This window comes from Castor canadensis, chromosome 14, assembly GCF_047511655.1.
Source record: "Castor canadensis chromosome 14, mCasCan1.hap1v2, whole genome shotgun sequence".
Classification (NCBI taxonomy): Eukaryota; Metazoa; Chordata; class Mammalia; order Rodentia; family Castoridae; genus Castor; species Castor canadensis.
Window position 1 is genome coordinate 35,271,233 of NC_133399.1, and position 16,686 is coordinate 35,287,918.

The 16,686-nt window shown below is 52.8% G+C and overlaps 2 protein-coding genes across 3 annotated transcripts; both read left to right on the forward strand.

Moving 5' to 3' along the window:
* Positions 1-2,126: 2,126 nt before the first annotated feature.
* Positions 2,127-6,349, forward strand: Saxo5 (stabilizer of axonemal microtubules 5). Its single transcript, XM_020175659.2, has 8 exons — positions 2,127-2,859; positions 3,781-3,884; positions 3,971-4,071; positions 4,316-4,428; positions 4,509-4,618; positions 4,932-5,133; positions 5,576-5,661; positions 6,109-6,349. Exons 1-8 carry the CDS (start codon positions 2,304-2,306, stop codon positions 6,334-6,336), a joined length of 1,500 nt encoding a protein of 499 aa, XP_020031248.2. The 5' UTR covers positions 2,127-2,303; the 3' UTR covers positions 6,337-6,349.
* Positions 6,350-10,899: 4,550 nt separating this feature from the next.
* Znf358 (zinc finger protein 358) lies at positions 10,900-15,011 on the forward strand. Of its 2 annotated transcripts, XM_020175653.2 has the most exons (3): positions 11,420-11,489; positions 12,871-12,973; positions 13,216-15,011. In XM_020175653.2, the coding sequence occupies exons 2-3, from the start codon at positions 12,901-12,903 to the stop codon at positions 14,937-14,939; spliced, it is 1,797 nt and encodes a 598-aa protein (XP_020031242.2). In that variant the 5' UTR covers positions 11,420-11,489; positions 12,871-12,900; the 3' UTR covers positions 14,940-15,011. The 2 variants fall into 2 exon arrangements, with proteins under 2 accessions (XP_073910314.1, XP_020031242.2); XM_074054213.1 differs by lacking the exon at positions 12,871-12,973 and having other exon boundaries at positions 10,900-11,489.
* The last annotated feature ends 1,675 nt before the right edge of the window (positions 15,012-16,686 follow it).

Here is a 16,686-nt window from a genome sequence, read left to right on the forward strand (position 1 = left end):
ACTTCTGTAATCCCAGCTACTCAGAAGATGCAGATTGGGAGGATCTTGGTCCAAGGCCAGCCCTCAGCAAAAACTCAAAACTCTATCCAAAAAAGTAACTAAAAGCAAAAAGGGCTGGAGGTGTGGTTCAAGTGGTAAAGTGCCTGCCCAGAAAAAACAAGGCACTGAATTCAGACCCCAGTACTACCAAAAAAAAAAAAAAAAAAAAAAAAAAAAAGCAGGGCGGGGGGGGGGGAGGAGCAGAAAAAGAAAAACAAAAAAACCCCTGCATCTTGACACGTTTTCTAAAGAGGTAGATGTGAGCAAGTAGCTCCCAATAGAAGGTGAGCTTCCTTCAGAGCCAGGTTCTCTGAGGGGCAGGGAGGAGGGGCGGGGAAGCTTGGTTGTAACAAGAGAGTCCCAGGTGGCTGAGCAGAGGGGCTGGAAGCCTGAAGCTAAAAGTCAGAGAAGGAAGGGGTGGGGGGAGGTGTGGAAACCTCAGGTAGTTTTGAAGAGGAAGAGGTTGAGAGGAGCAGACAGAGGTCAGAGACAACAGTAAGAAAGACTGCAGAAACCAGACAGTGGGACTGCTGGGCTGCAGTTGAGCAGGAGACAGAAATGGGGAGGGAAGGAGAGCCATGGGTGGCCATGGTGGCTGGCTGGGGGGGAGAGGAACTCCCATACAGACAAACTTGTGGTTAATTCTCTGATTCTCCGATCAGAGTCAGTCCTAGGTTCAATTCCTAAGCAAATGGTAACTCCCTGAGCCTTGATGTCTGATGTGAAATAGTGCTTAAAACCTACCCCACGGGGTTCATTGGATAAAAATGTGTACAAAGTAAGTGTTTAATACATACTAGCTGTGCGCAGTCTTTTTTTTTTTTTCAAGGCATGCACTGAAATTCTGTGTCTCTCTCTTTCTCTCTTGTGGGACTGGGGTTTGAAGTAAAGGCTTTGTGGTTGCAAAGCAGGTGCTCTACCACTTGAGCCACACCTCCAGTCCATTTTGCTCTGGTTATTTTGGAGATGGAGTCTCTAGAACTACTTGTCTGGGCTAGCCTTGAACTTGAATCCTCCTGATGTCAGCCTCCCAAGTAGCTAGGATTACAGCATGGATCACCCCATCTGGCTCTCTCTCTCTCTCTCTCTCTCTGGCAGAATTGGAGTTTGAACCCAAGGCTTCATGCTTGTTTTTAAATAGGCACTCTACCACTTCAGCCACATCTCCATCATCTCCATCCCTGGATAGATATTTTTTCTATGATAGCATGTCTCATTTTCTTCCATGGCTCCCATCTCATTCAGAGAAAATGTCTAAGTTCTCACAAAATCTTAGGGGACTTGGTCCACCCACCATTACCTTTCCAGTGTCATTGCCCACAGAACTCCACACTGAACCAGCCTCTGAGCCTTTACACTTACTGTTCCTTCTGCCTGGAGTGCTATTCCCCCTACATCCCAAGTTTCCCCTCCTAAGCTTTATCAGGTATTTGAGCAAGTGTCATCTCAGGGAGAGCTTCTCTGATCACTCTATTGAATACTGCTACCCTGGCTGGGGAGGGTGTAGCTTAGTGGCAGAGCTCTTGCCTAACATACAGAGCCCCTTGGTTCTGATGCACAGTATCACAAAAAAAACAAACAAAAACCCTACAATCCTCCTATTTTATAACTTACTCCACAATTAATGTTCTTAAACTTCCTTTGTTTGTTTGTTTTTGTGACAATACTGGGGTTTAGAACGCAGAACCTCGCACTTGCTGGGCTGGAGCTCTACCATTTGAGCCACAGCCCTATCGGAAATTTCCTCATTATTGTATGTCACCTCTAATCCCATTATCTACTCCAAAAAGGGAAGAGTTCTTTCTCTTTTCTTTTTTGGCAGTACTGGGGTTTGAACTCAGGGCCTACACCTTGAGCCACTCTACCAGCCCTTTTTTGTGATGGGTTTTTTTGAGATAGCGTCTTGAGATTATTTGCCCAGGCTGGCTTTCAACTGCGATCCTCCTGATCTCTGCCTGCTGAGTAGCTAGGATTACAGGCGTGAGCCATTGGCACCGGCTACGCGCAAGGTTCTTGGTGCGTTTGGTTAACTGATGTACCCGACTCGAGGCCTAGGACAGCGTCTGGCACCCAAAAGATATGAATGGTTTATTTCTTTTCTTTCCCTGGGGTTAGGCATAGAGGTTGTGCCTATTCTCTGTGCTGTTCCCCAGCTTCAACGCAGGGCCTGACACACAGAAAGGAGTAAAAGGCAGCATTGTCCTTGGCGGTCACTTGCTCAGTCCCGTATCTCCGTCCGCTCGCAGGTGGCACAACGGCCGGTGATGGCCACGACCGCCCTCCGGCCGCGCGGGATGTCCCTGAAGGCCTTCCTCAAGGCCTCGCACTTCTCGCTGGGGCCTGACCCGCGGCTGCACCAGGGCGCCATGCACAGCAGGTCTCACCAGGACTACCCCGCCTACCCTACCGCCAACCCGGAGCAGCCGAGCGCGCCGCCGCCGCGCGTGCCGCTCTCCCAACAGGACTCGCGCTGGGCGTCCGAGTCGCTCGTGTCCGAGGCGCACCGCGCGTTCACGCCGCCGACTCAGGAGGTGCGGGAGTTCGCGCGCAGGCACACGCTCGCCATGCAGGCCAGCAATGTGCGCTTGGAGGCGGACGCGCGCACCGGCCTCGGCTTCTCCCTCGCGCGCGCCGTCTACGGCTGGCCCGAGCTGCCGCCGCGCTCCCTGGAGCAGATCCGCGGCGCGCGCCTCATCTTCGACCGCGACTCGCTCCCACCGGGCGACAGGGACAAGCTACGCATCCCATCCACCACGCACCAAGCTCACTTTCCGCCTTATGACGCGTGCCCGCCGCCCCGCGCGCCGAGCACCCACCTGGGTGAGCGCGCGCCCAGGACGCCGGCTGGATTTGCTCCACCCAAAGAGGGGCAGGGATCTTCACAACTCCCCCCGCCCCGCCCCCTCCAGGGACATTTGACGACGTCTGCAAAAGTTGGTTATCACTACTGAGGGTGAGGGTGCCACTAGCAAGCAGAGGGTGGAGGCCAAGGATGTCGCTAAAATCCTACTATATTCAAGGCAGCTCCCCCCAAAGAGAATTAGCCACTCCCCAAACCCCGGGACCCTCCGCCTGCATGTGTGGATGGGGCATATCTCCAGGGTGTGATCCTGGAGACGGAAGTCATGAATGCTAGTTTAAGGTCATACAAATGTTAAGTTCCCCTTCGCCATCCCAGCCTTACCACCTTAATATCTGTGTGACTTTGAACAAAGTTGACCTCTCCAACCCTCAGTTTCCTCATCTGCAAAACGGGTGCAACCACAGGGCCTGACTTCAAAGGAACTGAAACTGCTCAGTGCGCATAGTGTACCTGGCATGCCTGGCATGCAGCAAGCACTCAAACAGTAGCCACCATTTGTGTTGTTTTCCAACTCTTACTCCAGAGACCCTTCTGGTGGACAACCCTAGTCAGAGCCCTTCCAAGCTGGGCTCAGACCTGGATTAGATTCAATTCTGGCCCCTAATTTCTATGATTTCTGGCAAGTCACTTCACCTCTCTGAGCCTCAAGGCTCTAGAATGAATGAAATAATGAATAATGAATGAAAGAAGGATGTACAAAACACTAAAAGTAGACACCTGGCTCAATTCTTGGCAGTTATTCTTGGTGGTTTTTATTGTATTTTGGTGTTTCCCTCAGTTCAAACTGGTCAGGACTGCTCAGCTTCCCTACCCAGGCAAGGAATCAAATTCCTGAGGGTGCAAATAATTAATCCCTCCTCTCCCCTGCCCCCAATAAGGGGGGCCCAACACACTCAGGTGGAACTACAGAGGAAAGCAAGAGACCTCTTACCTGCATCAGTTCCAGGCCCTTCCAGGCCCACCTGCCTTGATGTGTAAGAGGGTAAGTTGAGACTTCATGGGGACTGCTGGGGAAGGCAGCAACTGGGGGCTGGGTGGCCTCAGTCTTCCACCCCTCTCTGCCCACAGGCCTGCTCCTCTGTGCACCTGGGAGACTGCAAGATTGAGTATGGAGCCATGTGCTCAGAGCTGAAACAGACCCACACACCGCAGAGGCTGCTCCCAGACAGGTACAAAGGGACGCCTGTCTACACACCAAGATGGACCACTGGCTTTTAGTAATGTGTAGTGTCACTTAGTGCTGTGGAACCAATACTCTGTCTTTGAGGCCTCCATCGTTTTTAGGCAAGTTCCAGGAATGCGTCAGATCGCCAACTATATCACCCCCTCTCTTGGCCACTGGGGGACCTGGTCCTCGTCCCCTTTCCTTGGAGTTGCAAGGAACTTCAATGATCCCATCTTACCTCACTCAAGGTATGACAAGGCCCAGGCTGCCACCCGAATCCACTATGTGAACATCCGTCCTGGAGATGGTGTCTTTCACAACAGGACCACCGTGACCGAACATTTCTACCCTAAGAAGCCAGGTAAGAGCCTGGGTCTGCCTTTCCCCTGACTTCCTCAGCAGCTTCCCCAAGGTGCTCAGCACCTGCTCTGTCATTGGCAGAGCCATTTGTTCTCCACCACGATCAGACCCCAGAGTCGCACATCCTGAAAGGAAACTGGTGTCCCAGTCCAGGCAGCCTTGACACTTCCAGGCAGTATTTCTATGGCAAGGTCAGCACGAAGGTGGGCGAGGGGGAGGGCTTCAAAAACAGGACAAAAAGCAAATGCAAAGGCTCTGGGATGGGAATGAGCTCGATATGTATGCGAGGAGCTCCTAGATCTATTTGGGTGATCTAGGGTGAGTCACATACAACCTCTCCGTCTGTAAAATAAGATAACGGGATCAACTCCCAGCGCAATCTGGAGCCCAGAGAGAGGAAGGGAACTGTCCAAGGTCACACAGCATCCACCACCTCCCTCCCAATGGGTTTTGGGACATCCGGGACACAGGAGCTTCCCAGATGCCTGTGGTGTGGTCCTATAGCCGCCACCTGTGACCCAGCCACCCAGCCGCCACGTGGCTCATGAGAAACTGCAGAGTCACATTACCCTAGGAGAGGCAAAGCTGCTCGGACACTTCTTCCGGACCACCATGGGCTCGGACTACTGCCCTTTAGACGTGGGGCAACCTCAGAAAGCACTCAACCTCCACTTGGCCTCCGGCAACCTGCCGCAGGGCACCGGCGGTGAGCGAGGCCCCGCCCCATACAGGAAAGCCCCGCCCCATCACCACTCAGTCTGGAGCCAACTCTGGCTCGGTCCCCTATTGACCAGAACCCCAACTCCGCCTCTGGACAAGTCCCCGCCCCCGTGACTTGGACCGCCCTTCGTCCCCACTATGGCACTTCCTCTTGCATGGCCCCGCCCATCGGACTCGGCCATAGCCCCGCCCCTCTCCCTCTCCTTCTTTTCCGAATCCTAACCCCTCCTCCTTGGTCAGACTCTGGCTTCGCCCCCACCGGCTACCTGGCCCCGCCCCCAGACTCATCTGGTCTGGTCCCAGCCCTAGCCCACCTTATCCCAGGTGCACTGAACACTTCCCCTGCACCTTTAGTCCTTCACATTCCCCACAAATCGGCCCCTCCCTCTGCCCCTCACTCAGCTAGCTGCCCCAACCCATATCTACAGATCTAGATTTTTTAACCACGAACCAGAAGATGCTGAAGCCGCACGGAGCGACTCGAGCCTCCATGACTCCAGAGTTGCTGTGGCGGGTGAGAGGGGCAAAGTGTACATCCCTCACCAGGCAACCCCCCAAACCAATGTAGAGTTTTCTCGGTATGAGTATACTGTCACCCCCAGACTCAGAGTTAGTGTCACATTAGTTAGGGCCACCCCATGCTCAGAGTCATCTTAATGTCACCCCAGCCTGAAAGTCATCCCTGGCTCACCCCTAGGGTCATGTCAAGGTAGGTTCAGAGGTATCTGTTATCATCAACCAGGGTTAAACTTAAGAGTCAGTCACCTAGGAGCACTCCAGCTTTGGGGTCACTCTAGGGGTACTGCCGACTGAGGCCTCTCTTGTCCAAGATCTAAACACCAGTCAAACCTGGCTGAGTCTGCCCTGGTTGATGTCCTCAGGGTGATCTGGGGACCATAGGGTGGCCAGGGTCAGCCACCCCATAGGCTACCCTACCAGACTGCCCACCATGACTCCTCAGTGCAAGTACAGCCACGTGGAGCCCCCACTGGGTGGACAATGCTTCTTCTCAACCCACTACCAGGACGAGTTTCCTTTCAAGTACCAAGAGCCAGCAGTACTGAGAGTGAGAAATGCCCAGGAGAGCCATTTGCCTCTTGGGACGCTTCGCCAGTGGGGCTGTGGGGGCGGGAAGGTAGACCTTTGGGCACCCCAGGCCCCTTTGTACCCATGCCCCAGCAAGCAATAAATGTCACCTTGGCAGCGTCCCCTTTGAGTTTGCTCATCTGTAAAATGGAGCAAAATAGTAACTCTTTCATAAGATTGTTATAACTGATTGGATGCTGGTTGACCAGGTCAGGGCAGCATCCGAAGGAAAATCAACAAAAGCCATGAGGAGGTAGGTAGACATGAAGCCAGGGACAAAAATGAAAAGGATCAAAAGGAAGGTGAGACCCTGGAGCCCGTAAGGGACAGAGCTCAGCAAGAACCAGTACCTTGGACAGCACCCAACCTTCAAGGTCTCTGGGGTCTGGGGAGGAAGAAGTCAGGTGTGCCTGTGGAAAAAATGAACCTTGGTGACCACATCTGGGACCTTCTGTCTCAGACATGTCGCACCTCCTGTCTCAAGGAATGAACATGGCTTTCCCAAATCCTGAGGCTCAGACCTCCAAAGGCTGACATGGTACTATGTTGACCACGTGAGGGCTGGCTATCTCCAGAAAACCTTCTCTGCTTGCCTCCTCTGAAGATTGTTGTTGTTGTACTGGGGATCGAACCCAGGGCCTCATGCACACTAGGCAAACACTAAACCACTGAGTTACACCACCAGCCCTGAAGATGTTTTGAATGACACTATTCTGAGTTACCTCATGATAAACCAGGTTGTCACTCTCAGTCCTATCAACATCTTAGATCAGATCACTCTTTTTTTTGTTTGTTTTATTGCAACTGTTTTCTTGCCATTGTAGCCTGGGCTGGCCTCAAACTCACTGTTCTCCTATCTTAGCCTCCTGAGTGCTAGAATTACAGGCATGCACCACTACCATACCCAGTTGGATCAGATAATTTTTTGAGACTGGAGTTTGAACTCAGGGCTTCCCTCTTGCACAGCAAGCTCTCTACCATAAGTCAGTCCATTTTGCTCTGGTTGTTTTGGAGATGGGGTCTCTTGAACTATTTGCCTGGGCTGGCCTCGAACCATGATCCCCCGGATCTCAGCCTCCTAAGTAGCTAGGATTACAGGTGTGAGCCACAGGCACCCAGCTTGAAAAAGATAATTCTTTATTGGAGGCTGTCCTGTGCATTACAAGATATTCAATGTCATCTTGTCCTCTACTTCCTAGATTCTAATAGCACACCTCTCTCCCAGTTTGGACAGATACTGCCAAATGCAAACCCCCTCCTCCATGATGGAGCAGGAGGGAAATTGCCCTGATTGAAAACTACTGCAGTAGAACCATCATTTGATGAAGCTAGTGTGCCCACTGACCTGATTACTAAAATAGAAAGACTTTTCCTTTTCTCTTGCCTGCCAGGAAGCTCAGAAAGTTTATTTTACTGTTCAGTTCTAATCCTCCAGTTGTAGGATTGCTTGTTCTCCTGCCTGGTTCCAGGAATGGTTTAAAGCAGATCAGATTTCAGCTGAAGTGGAGTTACAAGGAACCAAATTTCAGTGCAACTGAAAGCATTTCCTAATAATGGGACTGACCATCCCCATTCTGTTCTTACAGGGAAGAACAGAAACTTTACTGGAAATATTTAATTAGTAGGAAAAGGCACTCCATCAGGGTGATCCCAGATGTATTTTATGGATTTATACTTCCTGTATCATACTCATTCCCCCACAAAAAATGGCTTATGGACTAAGATGAATAAAATTGGTAGATCTGGGTGCTGGTGGCTCACGCCTGTAATCCTAGCTACTCAGGAGGGGAGATCATGAGAATTATGGTTCAAAGGCAGCCCAAGCAAATAGTTCTTGAGACCCTATCTCAAAAACACCCATCACAGAAAGGGCTGGCAGAGTGGCTCAAGGTGAAGGCCCTGAGTTCAAGCCTCAGTACCGCAAAACAAACAAATAAATAATTAAAATTGGTGGAACATGGGGACACTGAGATTTGTTTTTAAAGGAAAACAACCTTGTCTACAATAAGCACAACCAGCAGCAGAATTCAGACCTGTCACTTACCTGTCTTTTTGTTCTTGGACAAGCTCTGATCTTCATTTTCTCATCTGTAAAACAGGGTAGCAATAGCTCCCCTTTCATGGGGGTGATTCTGAGAACGAGATTAAATATGCATGTACTTAGTATCTTTGGGGGGCAGCAGTAGGGTTTGAACTCACAGCTTTGTGTTTGGTAGGCAGGCACTCTGCTTGAGCCATGGCTTCAACCCTGCTTAGATCTTAAATCATTTTTATAGCAAGTGTCAGAAACCAACCTCTATTCAGCTCAAGCAAAAAGGGATTTTATTGATTTAGGAAGAAGAAGTGTGAAATCAAGTCTAACACCAAGCTTGCTGGCTTCACATCAGGACTGTCTCTCCCACTATCTCTCAGTTGCATTTCCCTTCAAGTGACAGCAAAGAAGGACTGGTGGCTCCAATGTTCAGAGTTTGGGAGTAGTTTAGGGAATGATTAAAGCCTTCAAGAAAGGAGCATCATTCTCCTACCCTCAGATTGGAATTTTAAAAACATGCTGATTTGCTCATTTGAATCACGTGCCCAGCTATGAACCAATCACTATGTGCCCAGAGGAATAGAGTTACTGTAATTGGTTATCCCAGCCAGCCAGCCCACTCTGGGATATTTAGTTCCTCAAGTCTCACCAAGATCTTTAAGTCTGGGGCCTAATCTTTCTGGCCACTGTCTCCTAGCAACAGAGCTGTATCTGTCCAGTGCATCTATCTTGCCTGAGGTTATAATCCACAGGGTAGATAAATTCCACTAATGGGCTATTCCTAGTGCAAGTGATAGTTAACGTTTTATGGATGGGGTGTGTTCAGTGTTTGGGAGCTGCCCATGGCATCCAGTTCTCTCTGATAATCCCAATCTTATCTCCATCACTACTTGCCTCCTTTTAGCTTTTTTTTTTTTTTTTTTTGTGCACACATAGGTAGATTTATTAGAGAAAGAAAAGGCTGCAGCTAGAGCAGTGCAGTGCCTGGAAACCAGTGGCTCTTCCTTTTAGCTTTGAGCAGAGAATTCAGCTCTAACAATCTCACAAAATGGAGTAGATTTTAATTAGTCTATTTTCACAAAGAGAAATGCAAGAAGCTCGTGTTTGTCAACACCTCGCTAAAAGCTGCATCCAACAGCCTAATATTTTTCTTCCAAATCCCTCAAGCCACAACCTCAGAAGACACACATGGTCAGGGTTCCAAGACAAAAATAGTCAAGAGTTTAATGAGCTATTCTTCTTCCACATAACTGAGATTTCAAGTTTCCCAAGGAATGCTGTTCTACAAAGCTATCATATACATCCTGACAGGTTGTGTACTGAGCAAACCCTATCTTATAAGCCATATATGTGGTGGCCCTGGCTCTCAACTCCACCTTTGCTTAGCATTTCTACATTTTGTTATTTCCCCCAATATCCTTTCCTTCCCAGTTGCTAACTTCTAAATTAGTCAAGACTGTCCTGGGTGCAAGGGACAGAAACCTACTAGAACTAGTTCAAACACCCAGGAACTTTGTTGGCTCATACGACTAGAAAAAAATGAGGGCTTTTGGCTTCTGGCTTCAGGTATGACTATAACCAGGAGTTCAACCATATAGTCAGAGACCATCCCTGCCCCCTCCTTTCAACAGGGTCTTGTTATATAGCCTAGGCTGGCCTTGACCTTGCAATCCTTCTGCCTCAGCCTCCTGAGTGCTGGGATTCTAGGTATGCATGACCATGCCTGGCACTCTCTCTCTCTCTTTTATGTGCTGGGGTGGACTTGACCTCAGTCTGCAGACTTTTCTGAACAATTGGGGAAGGTAGCTGGAGGCAGAATAAGCCCCTTCAGCTCAAGTCCTTTAGGGAAGAAGACATCCTGGGGATCCTCTAAAAAAGAAGGAACTGGGGAAATTCTTGGAGAATTTGGGCTTGTACTGGGTAGCTGTTCTAGAGAAAGTTGAAGCAGTTCTGGAATGGGCTTTCAGGAAGCAGACTGCAGATTGTCTACTGGTATTTCATCTCTGAAGGAGGAGAATTGGAAAAGGAGACCAAGCTGTTGTTGGCAAGAAGCATAAATCATTTACATTAGTTAGGAGAAGGGATGTGTACTCTTTTTTATGGTTGCAGTGTGTCCTTGTCTCTATCTTCGTTCAGATATGGTCACAGAGTGGCCTTGTCTGATCAGTGTTTATATTCTGTGACCATTGTTTATGTTTAGTAAAGAACATCATGGCCCAGCTGCCAGCTGCCTGGGGGCTGGTTTTCACCCCCTCCCTAGCAGGGGGAACTGTGTCTCTAGGTAAATTTGGTCCAGAGCCCTCCCCAGTCCTGGCTAAGGTGTTCTAGAAATCAGCAGGCGAGCCAGGCACCTGGAGTCCCCCCAGGGACAGCAGCAGCGACCAGCCAACTGGGTAGGAGGCTGAAAACACTAGGGGACACTGTCCCAGGCCCTGGTGTGTGTGTGTGTGTGTGTAACACCGTTACCCAGAAATAGTGAAGTGTTGCACTATCAAACAACAACAAAAAATTTTGCATGGGGAGAAATGCTGGATGAAGCAAAGACAAGTTTTAAACTTCAGGGCTTCTCAAAGGCTTAAGTATGCTTATGGAGAGTCTGCCAAAGCCATGACATGCTTGCTGTTTTCTGAACAAAGACAGACATATGGACAGGAGGCTGAGACAGAGAGAGCGAGGCAGAGAAAGTGATGAGACCAGGGGCAACGAGATTGAAAGAGAGAGAGGAGGGATCAGAGAGACAGAGAAAGGGGCAGACAGAGGTGGAGAGACAGGAAAAGAGAGAGGCACAGAATGAAACAGATGCGGACAGAGAGAGAGAGAGAGAGAGTAACAGAGAGATGGACAGAAAGTCAGGGCCAGGGACAGAGAGGGGCTGAGAGAGACACACGGACGCGCCGAGAGAGGGGACCAGGGCGGCGCGGGCGCGGCACGGCGCAGACAAAGGCGCAGCGGCGCGGCCAGGGCGGCCTGACCGGGACAAAGGCTGGCCCGGGGGGCGGGGGCAGCGATGGCGCCGGCCGCGGCGGGCGCGGGCGAACTACAAGTCCCAGCAGCTCCCGCTGCGGCCCTCGGCCGGCCCCTCTCGCTCCCCGGGAGCGCCTGGCGGGGCCGCTGGGCCGAGGGGGCCGCCGGCGGGGCTGGCGGGCGGGGGGCTTCCTGCGGGCCCGGGGGGCGCCGGCGGCCGGCGCGGGCGCAGCGGGCCGGGCAGGGGCGAGGGGCGCCGGGTGAGTGTCTCCAAGAGCGGGCCGGACCGGGCAGGGGCCGGGCGAGGGGCGGAGGGGGGCCCGCGGCCCGGGGCGACCTCTATTCGCCCCGCGCGAGGCTGGAACGAGCGGAGGCGCGGGCGTAGTGGGAGGGGGTCCCGCGGCCCTCCGGCCTAGCGCGCCCCAGCCACGGCCACCGAGGGCCCCGGAGCTGCGATCCTGCGATCGGGAGGGGCGGGGGCTCCTGCTAGCCCTGGGGACCGGAGCTCAGGACGCCTCCTCCCTAGGCAAGGGATCCATGGTCCCCTTTTCTTCTAGAAACCAAAAGGGGCCTGGGTATTGTTCTCCCCATCCCTAGCTTGGGATCGGCAACTTAAGGGAGCCCTTTCCTTGGTAGAGGTGACATCCCTTACCTCCAGGACTCCAGAAAATGGGCCAGCTATTGTTCCCCTCCCTCTTCAGTCTTGAGATCCAGAGTTCTGGAAGCCCTTTCCCAAGAGGTGACTCAGGGGTCCCCCTGGCCTCCTGGAGCTCAGCAGGGACTCCAGTGCTTTCTCCTCCCATCTTCCAGCTAAGAGATGGGAAGTCAGGAGGCCGCTTCCTCTGGAGGCAATGTAAGGGTTCCTCTGCTCCCCCAGGCACCCAGGAGGGGACCCCAGATATTGTATCCTCCACCCTCCAACTATGGGGTCTGGGTTGAGGAGGACATCCAGGAACTCTGCACAGTTGGTTTGCCCACCCCCCTCCCAGCTATGAGGTTGTGGCTCAGTATGCCCCATCCCCAGAAGGGGAGCCAAAGGTCCCCACTGGCCAGGACCCCAGCCATGTTATCTTCCCAAAAAGTAACCCTGAGCTTTCCCGACCCCCAGAAGGAGTCCCAGCTATGTTGCTCTACCTCCCTGTCTGCCTCTCAGCCATGGAGCTGGATTTAGTTCAGGATCTTTTCTCTGGGAGGGAACACAGGTGTACTAACTGAATCCCCAATCCCCCAGTCATGGGCCCAGGAATCTCTCCTTCCCAGGAGATGCCCCCAAGGTTCTCCTAGGAACCCAAGAGGATTCTACCCTTACCCTCCAACTTAGGGACTAGGTGGAGTCCTAAGGTCTGAAATTAAATTGTCCCCTGTGGAGGCAGGCCAGGGTCCCCTTTCCCTCCCCACAGTGACAGATGTTGTTTGTCCCTCCTCTCTTATCCCCCAGCTAAGGTTCCATAGCTCAGGACACCACCTCCGTAGGAAATCAAGCCACAAGTTCTCCCTCCCTACTAGGAATCTTCCACCCGCTATTGTGAGGCAGGAATTCAGGCCATGTTCTCAGGAGCACAGGATCTGAGACACCCTCCTCTTTCCTAGAAAGGGACCCTAGTCAAGGGGGTCAGAACCTAGGACTCTCTTTTCCAACAGGACCCAAGCTTTCCACCACAGGAACCCAAGATGGACAGAGGGGCACAGCCATGGAGTTGGGCACTGGAGACCTCTAGTTCTGAGTCTCATGACTTCCATTCAGGTTTGGGGAAAAAAGGGGAGGGTCCTTCATGTCCCACCAGGGTCCCTCTACTCCACATCCTGGTTTGGGCTAGTGAGAGGTCTCCCTGTTATCAAAGGCAAGGGAAAGATCCATGTGTGTGTCCAGGAGTGAGTTCTGGGGATGTGGCTGGGTTCCCTTTCTCCCATCCCCTCCCAGACTCCAAAAGAGACTCCGTGTTCCTCAGAAGCTCCCTCCACCCACTCTCTGTCCTCACCCTGCAGATCCTGTCCCAGAAATGGCCAGCAGTTCCACTCCTGGGATAAGGCGTTCAGTCCTGGTCAGGAACCCTGGCCACAAGGGCCCGAGGCCGGTTTATGAAGAGCTTGACTCTGAGTCAGAGGACCTAGACCCCAATCCTGAAGATCTGGACCTAATTTCCGAAGACGCAGACCCTGATCGCGAAGACCTCAACACTGTCTCAGAAGACGTGGACCCCAATTATGAAGATATGGAGCCCGTTTCGGAGGATCTGTACCCTAATGCTGAAGCTCCAGGCTCCATCTTGGGGGACCGAGACTCGGATCCCCAAGATCCGGACCCCATATCTTCAAGTTTCGACCTCGATCCTGATGTCATTGGCCCTGTGCCCCTGGTTCTCGACCCTAACAGCGACACTCTCAGCCCGGCTGCTCCAGACGTGGACCCCCTTTCTTCTGGCCACACTGCCAACCCCCAGGTCCTGACCACCAGCCCCGCGGTGCTCCCCGCCCCCGCCAGCCCGCCCAGGCCCTTCTCCTGCCCTGATTGCGGGCGAGCCTTCCGCCGCAGCTCGGGGCTGAGCCAGCACCGCCGTACCCACAGCGGCGAGAAGCCGTACCGCTGTCCCGACTGCGGCAAGTCCTTCAGCCACGGGGCCACCCTGGCGCAGCATCGCGGCATCCACACTGGTGCGCGGCCCTACCAGTGCGCGGCCTGTGGCAAAGCCTTCGGCTGGCGTTCCACGCTGCTGAAGCACCGCAGCAGCCACAGTGGCGAGAAGCCGCACCACTGCCCGGTGTGTGGCAAGGCCTTCGGGCACGGCTCGCTGCTAGCGCAGCACCTGCGCACGCACGGCGGCCCGCGGCCCCACAAGTGCCCGGTGTGCGCTAAGGGCTTCGGGCAGGGCTCGGCGCTGCTGAAGCATCTGCGCACGCACACAGGCGAACGGCCCTACCCGTGTCCACAGTGCGGCAAGGCTTTCGGGCAGAGTTCCGCGCTGCTGCAGCACCAGCGCACGCACACTGCCGAGCGCCCCTACCGCTGTCCCCACTGCGGCAAGGCCTTTGGGCAGAGCTCCAACCTGCAGCACCACTTACGCATTCACACAGGCGAGCGTCCCTACGCCTGCCCGCACTGCTCCAAGGCCTTCGGGCAGAGCTCGGCGTTGCTGCAACACCTCCACGTGCATTCCGGCGAACGCCCCTACCGCTGCCAGCTCTGTGGCAAAGCCTTTGGCCAAGCCTCGAGCCTCACCAAGCACAAGCGGGTACATGAGGGTGCGGCAGCTGCTGCTGCTGCTGCTGCTGCAGCAGCAGCCGCTGCTGGGCTAGGCTTTGGGCCTGGCCTGAGTCCTGCATCCATGATGAGGCCCGGGCAGGTCTCCTTCCTTGGCCCTGATGGTGTCTCTGTGCTCCGATCTGGCCTGGGCCTCAGCCCTGACCCTGCTTCTGTGCTGGGCTCTATCCCTAATCCTAGCTCCCAAGCCCTCTCTGGCTCCCGATCCACCCCCAGCCCTGTTGAATCTTCTGACCCTAAGCCTGGTCATGATGCTGATCCTGACCTTGTGCCCAGCCCTGACCGTGAGTCTGGTGCCAGCCCTGATCCTTTGCCCAGTCCTGACCCTAACCCTGAATCCCACCGTGACTCCCACTCTCCCACTCGCGACACTGCCAGCCCAGCCCTCCCTACTGGCAAGAGTCCTGAGTGGGTAAAGGAACAGGGAGCATTGCTGGGGCCTGATGGCTGAAGGGGAATGCCGACATCTGTGGTGGCCTGGGGAAGTTGTGTGTTGTGCACTTAGTAAAATCCTCTCACTGCCTCCTGGCTCCGAGTTGTACTTTTCCTTTTGTGCTTTCTCCCCAGATGCAGGGCCAGACTTCCTGAGAAAGGAGGGTGTGGTCAGGGCCAGCCTACATCTGGAGCTCCACCCTCCCAGCTTCCTAGCTTCCCACACTGGTCCATTCTACCATCAGCGCTGTTCTCCCAGGTCTCCCACTCTAGTTGTTAGGAGTCTGGTTCTACAGGTGACCTGAGTTCCCTTTGGCTCTTCCACCTATGCTGGGATTTCTGGCGGAGGCTAATACTGGATGTTGAGGGCAGTGTAGCCAACGCTCTCCAAGAGCCTACAGGATTGCTATACCACTGGACAAATGGAAGTTGCACGTTTATGCTGCATATTTATGTGTTTAACAAACATCTGTTGATTGTTGGAGTCTGCAGGGAGCAAGATAAGCATGGCCTTGACTTTGACAAAACTCATCAAATTCAGAAATGGCACACTCTAGAAGCACAGCAAGACTTCTGATGTGTTCATTTATGTTTTGGTGGCACTGAGATTTGAACTCTGGTCCTCACACTTGCTAGGCAGGTTTCCTTACCACTTGAGCCACTCCTTCAGCCCAAGACTTCTGATTTTGATGGAGGGGTGGACCACTTTATTGGGGAGGGTTTTTTGTGTTGTTAGACAGGATCTTGCTATCTGCAAGGTGCTCTACCACTTGAGCCACGCCTCCGGCCCTTGCCAGTCTTTTAAGGAAGGGTTTCATACTCTTAACATCATTAATTGAATAATCAGTACTGTTTGCCCAGCCTTGTGTGATGGATTTACAATCTCTCATTTAATACTCTCAGCAGCTCCAGGAGGCAGATAACTGAGTAATCTCACTTTGCAAGTGAGGAAACTAAACCTATGGAGTTTAAGGGACTCTGGAAAATGTACAAATAGTGGTTAGCAGTGCCTAGATTTAAACCCAAACTGACTGCCCTGCAGAACCTGTGTCCTTAGCTATAATACTCCAGGGCAAGAGTGTGCAAAGGTGCTGGGGCCATCAAGAGATGAACTATAGGAAGCTGGGTGTGGTGGAGCACGCCTGTAATCAGCGTGGAGGTGGAGATTGGGAGGATTAAGGTTCCAAACCAGGCTGGATAAAAAATTTAGCAAGACCTCATCTCAACCAATAAGCTGGATGTGGTGGCACGTATCTGTGGTTCCAGATATGCAGGGGGCATAGGTAGGAAGATACGAGGCCTCTTCTGGGATAAACTCAGACCCTATCTAAGAAATAACTAAAAAGGGTTGGAGGTGTGGTTCAAGCCCTGAGTTCACACACCAATACTGACAAAACAAAAAAGATGAACTATAAAGTGAAGGTAGGGGCTAGCCCAGAGGGCCTGGTAAACCCAGGTGGGAAGTTTGTCAGTCCAAAGCAATGGGAAGCCACCAGCAGTCCTGGCAGAGAATTGACGGAAATTATTCTTGTAAGGTGTTTTTTGGCTGCCTGGTGAAGAGTGGAGGGTGTGTGTGTGTGTGTGTGTGTGTGGGGAGCGGGTAGCAGGAGTAAGGGCGCTGGGATCCAGGAGGTTCCTGCAGGGAGGTTGGGGTCGCTGAGATAGGTGCTGGAGGGGTAGGGATAAGTGGTCGTATTTGGTTTAGGAAATAGGGTTTGCTGATGATCTCGATGAGGGGGACAGAAGGGGTTTCTGGGAGGAAGAAC

Coding starts and splice junctions, on each gene's coding strand:
- Saxo5 (XM_020175659.2), top strand. CDS start 2,304: ATGGCCACGACCGCCCTCCGGCCGCGCGGGATGTCCCTGAAGGCCTTC. Junction 4,429..4,508: donor TTTCTACCCTAAGAAGCCAG/GTAAGAGCCTGG, acceptor TGTCATTGGCAG/AGCCATTTGTTCTCCACCAC. Junction 5,662..6,108: donor CTCCAGAGTTGCTGTGGCGG/GTGAGAGGGGCA, acceptor ATGACTCCTCAG/TGCAAGTACAGCCACGTGGA.
- Znf358 (XM_074054213.1), top strand. CDS start 11,273: ATGGCGCCGGCCGCGGCGGGCGCGGGCGAACTACAAGTCCCAGCAGCT. Junction 11,490..13,215: donor GCAGGGGCGAGGGGCGCCGG/GTGAGTGTCTCC, acceptor CTCACCCTGCAG/ATCCTGTCCCAGAAATGGCC.